We start from the raw sequence: 2,770 nt of genomic DNA, 5'->3' as shown, positions 1-2,770 counted from the left end.
GTTTGCCTGTTTCCTTCTTTGCACTTGCACAGTTGCCCCTCTACTTCGATCTTTTACGGGATATCATCAAGGATATCCCACAACGTAGTTATAAGGAGTTTACTGAATAACTAAATTGCTTAGGATTTTTCGTGTTTATCATCAACTTCATTGGGCGTTTCTTAAGAGATATAGTATAATAAATTTTGATATGTATGCTACTGCTTTCTTGTAATGTTACCAAATTGAATCAATACGATTAAACTAAACTTCTTGAAGTCTCCTAATATATTTGGATATGTTCTCATATCAGATCTCCGGATCTAATAGAAGCATTTACATATATATTTTAGAGAAAATAAAGAACTCTAATAATTCTACAACCTAACATTCACAGACATGCGAACATGGGGAATTGGCAAAGTGCATGGCAGGTCAAACTGAACAAACATTACTAGAGTCCGACACTAGAGTTTACTTATTGATTACGGCGTTACAGATGAACAGCGCCTAGTTTAAGCATCATTAGACAGTGAATTGAGCATAACTTGAATCCCATGTTGTGGTTGAACTGTGATACGAGGTGCGGGTGAGTGAACATACGCAGGGGAGAGAGAAATGGTGTATCTTTGTAGAATCATGGAAAGAGCAGTCTTTGTTTCATTGATTGCAAAGGTCATCCCGACACAAGCTCGAGGTCCCATTCCGAAAGGAATAAATGCAGCCGCATTGTACTTGGTAGCTTTCGCGATCCCTTCCTCGAACCTCTCCGGTTTGAAAACATGGGCATCGTCTCCCCATAACTGAGGGTCATGGTGAAGTGCCATGTTTGGGATCAAAACATCTACTTCAGCAGGCAAGACTAGCTTTCCCACTTGAACTTGTCTTCTAGCTCTTCTTACCATCCCATTTAAGGGAGTATACAATCGTAGAGTTTCATTAATGATCATGCTCATCTGTTTGCAAAAAGGGGATGGATAACATAAGTTAGATTTCAGTTTCATTTAAACGGAAAACAATAATACAAGTAAGCTATCATATTTGCTTACGATTTTGAGTTTGGCAAGGCCTTCGGAGTGTGGATTTTGTTTACCGAATATCTCCATCACCTCTCTTCTTGCTTTGTCTTGCCAATCTCTATGGATAGCCAAAACCAGCACTGCCCAAGCAAGTGAGGCGTTAACAGTTTCTTGTCCGGCAAAATAAAATGTTTTGCACTCATCAACCAAATCTTCCATTGAAATCTTGTTTTTTTCATCTGAATTATTAAACGCTTTTACTAATAATCCCAGAAAATCACTGCCGAAGCTCTCTGCTCCTCCACTCGAAACTTTGTTTTCTCTTTTCTTCACAATCTCTATAACCAAATCTTGTATTTCTCTAGCCAGTTTCTCTGACTCAATGTCATCGTCAGTTTTCCAAAACTTGCTGCAAAATCAAATCGATGTCATCAAACAGTAACAAGGTTCAAACTCAAGACCTGTACTAATCTCCTTAACACTCAACCAACATAAACAAACATACCTGAGGATTGGAATCCTAGACTTGTTTGAATTGCGGCTCACAATATCTGCAAGCTTCTGCAACATGTAAAAAATCTTCTCTCCTTCGAAGTAACTGCTACCAAAAGCTGTTCTTGATATGACTTCTGAAGTCAAGATTCTAAATTCTTGGAATGCTTCGATCTCTTCTCCTTCTTTGTCTTTCCACTTGTCTAGCATTGTTTCAACGCTGGCAATTACTGCTGGAGTCATGTTCTGCCGAAACCATCCTCCAATGTGTTAAATGTAACCAAGAATTAATAACTCAAATCACCCACAATATTTTACCTTTAAACTCTCCCCATGGAAAGCATAGTTGGCCAACTTCCTCTTCTTCGCCCATTTTTCTCCTTCAGTTGTAACAAGCCCATCCCCCAATAGCCTGCCAACATAGATCGGGGGTTCCCTTTTCCGAAAAGTTTGTTCACTATTTTTAAGAACCTCTTTTATTAGTTCTGGGTCAGTAGTCACCACCTGAGCTTGAACACCGTCCCAAGAAAGATAGTTCTTTCCTAATCAACTCAATTTAAAAAAAGAAAAGAAAAAACCAATTATTTCTGGAAACTAGAAGTTAGAATCATAGTGAAAAAAAATACATTTGATTTGATGTTTGTCACTCACCGTATAAGTTGATCCAGGAGTAATAATGAGGGAAAACTCTGGGAAGTATGTCATGTGTCAGCCCCATAGGTTTGCTTAATGCTTCACTTCTCATTTTGTTAATTTGTTTGTTGCATCCATGGATGAACTTGTAAGGAGGCCCTTTAAGTCCTTGTGAATTCAAGAAGTGTTGAATACGGAGAGGCACCCACCAGTAGTCATACAGGACTTTGAGTAAAACTATGAGCGAGTAAATCAAGAGTGAGGTTGCCAAAAGGATTAAAAGCTTCACCCTCACATCCATCATTTCCTTTTGATCTTGAAAATGAATTCAGATCGAGGCTCCTATAAATGGAGGATTGATTGGGTTAAGTTGTTTTCACGATGGATCACTGACATATCTTGCCTGTATTTTTGTGGATAAGGAAAACAATTGAGAAATCATAGTAAATAATTTAGTACTTATTTGCCCTTATACTATTTCTATACACAAATTCTCATTTTCTTTTTGTTAATTTGTTACTTAAATATCTCGTGTTTTCTATTAGGGATGAGCAAAACTCGATTCGACTCGAAAAAATTGAAAAAAATTTAAATTTCGAGTTAAACGAATCGAGTTATTCGAGTTAATCGAGTTATTCGAATCAACT

The 2,770-nt window shown here is 37.6% G+C and overlaps 1 protein-coding gene across 1 annotated transcript; it reads right to left on the bottom strand.

The window, feature by feature from the left end:
- Positions 1-238: 238 nt before the first annotated feature.
- On the bottom strand, positions 239-2,524 carry LOC105777022 (cytochrome P450 CYP749A22). Its single transcript, XM_012600067.2, has 5 exons — positions 2,142-2,524; positions 1,809-2,032; positions 1,504-1,736; positions 1,029-1,407; positions 239-935 (listed from the first exon to the last, which is right to left on the bottom strand). Exons 1-5 carry the CDS (start codon positions 2,425-2,427, stop codon positions 495-497), a joined length of 1,563 nt encoding a protein of 520 aa, XP_012455521.1. The 5' UTR covers positions 2,428-2,524; the 3' UTR covers positions 239-494.
- Between the last annotated feature and the right edge of the window lie 246 nt (positions 2,525-2,770).

This window comes from Gossypium raimondii, chromosome 10 (genome assembly GCF_025698545.1).
Source record: "Gossypium raimondii isolate GPD5lz chromosome 10, ASM2569854v1, whole genome shotgun sequence".
Lineage (NCBI taxonomy): Eukaryota > Viridiplantae > Streptophyta > Magnoliopsida > Malvales > Malvaceae > Gossypium > Gossypium raimondii.
The sequence above is the reverse complement of the archived record's forward strand: the minus strand, read 5'-3'. Positions and strand labels throughout refer to the sequence as shown.

Coding starts and splice junctions, on each gene's coding strand:
- LOC105777022 (XM_012600067.2), bottom strand. CDS start 2,427: ATGATGGATGTGAGGGTGAAGCTTTTAATCCTTTTGGCAACCTCACTC. Junction 1,737..1,808: donor TCCATGGGGAGAGTTTAAAG/GTAAAATATTGT, acceptor TGGTTTCGGCAG/AACATGACTCCAGCAGTAAT. Junction 1,408..1,503: donor TCTAGGATTCCAATCCTCAG/GTATGTTTGTTT, acceptor TTGATTTTGCAG/CAAGTTTTGGAAAACTGACG.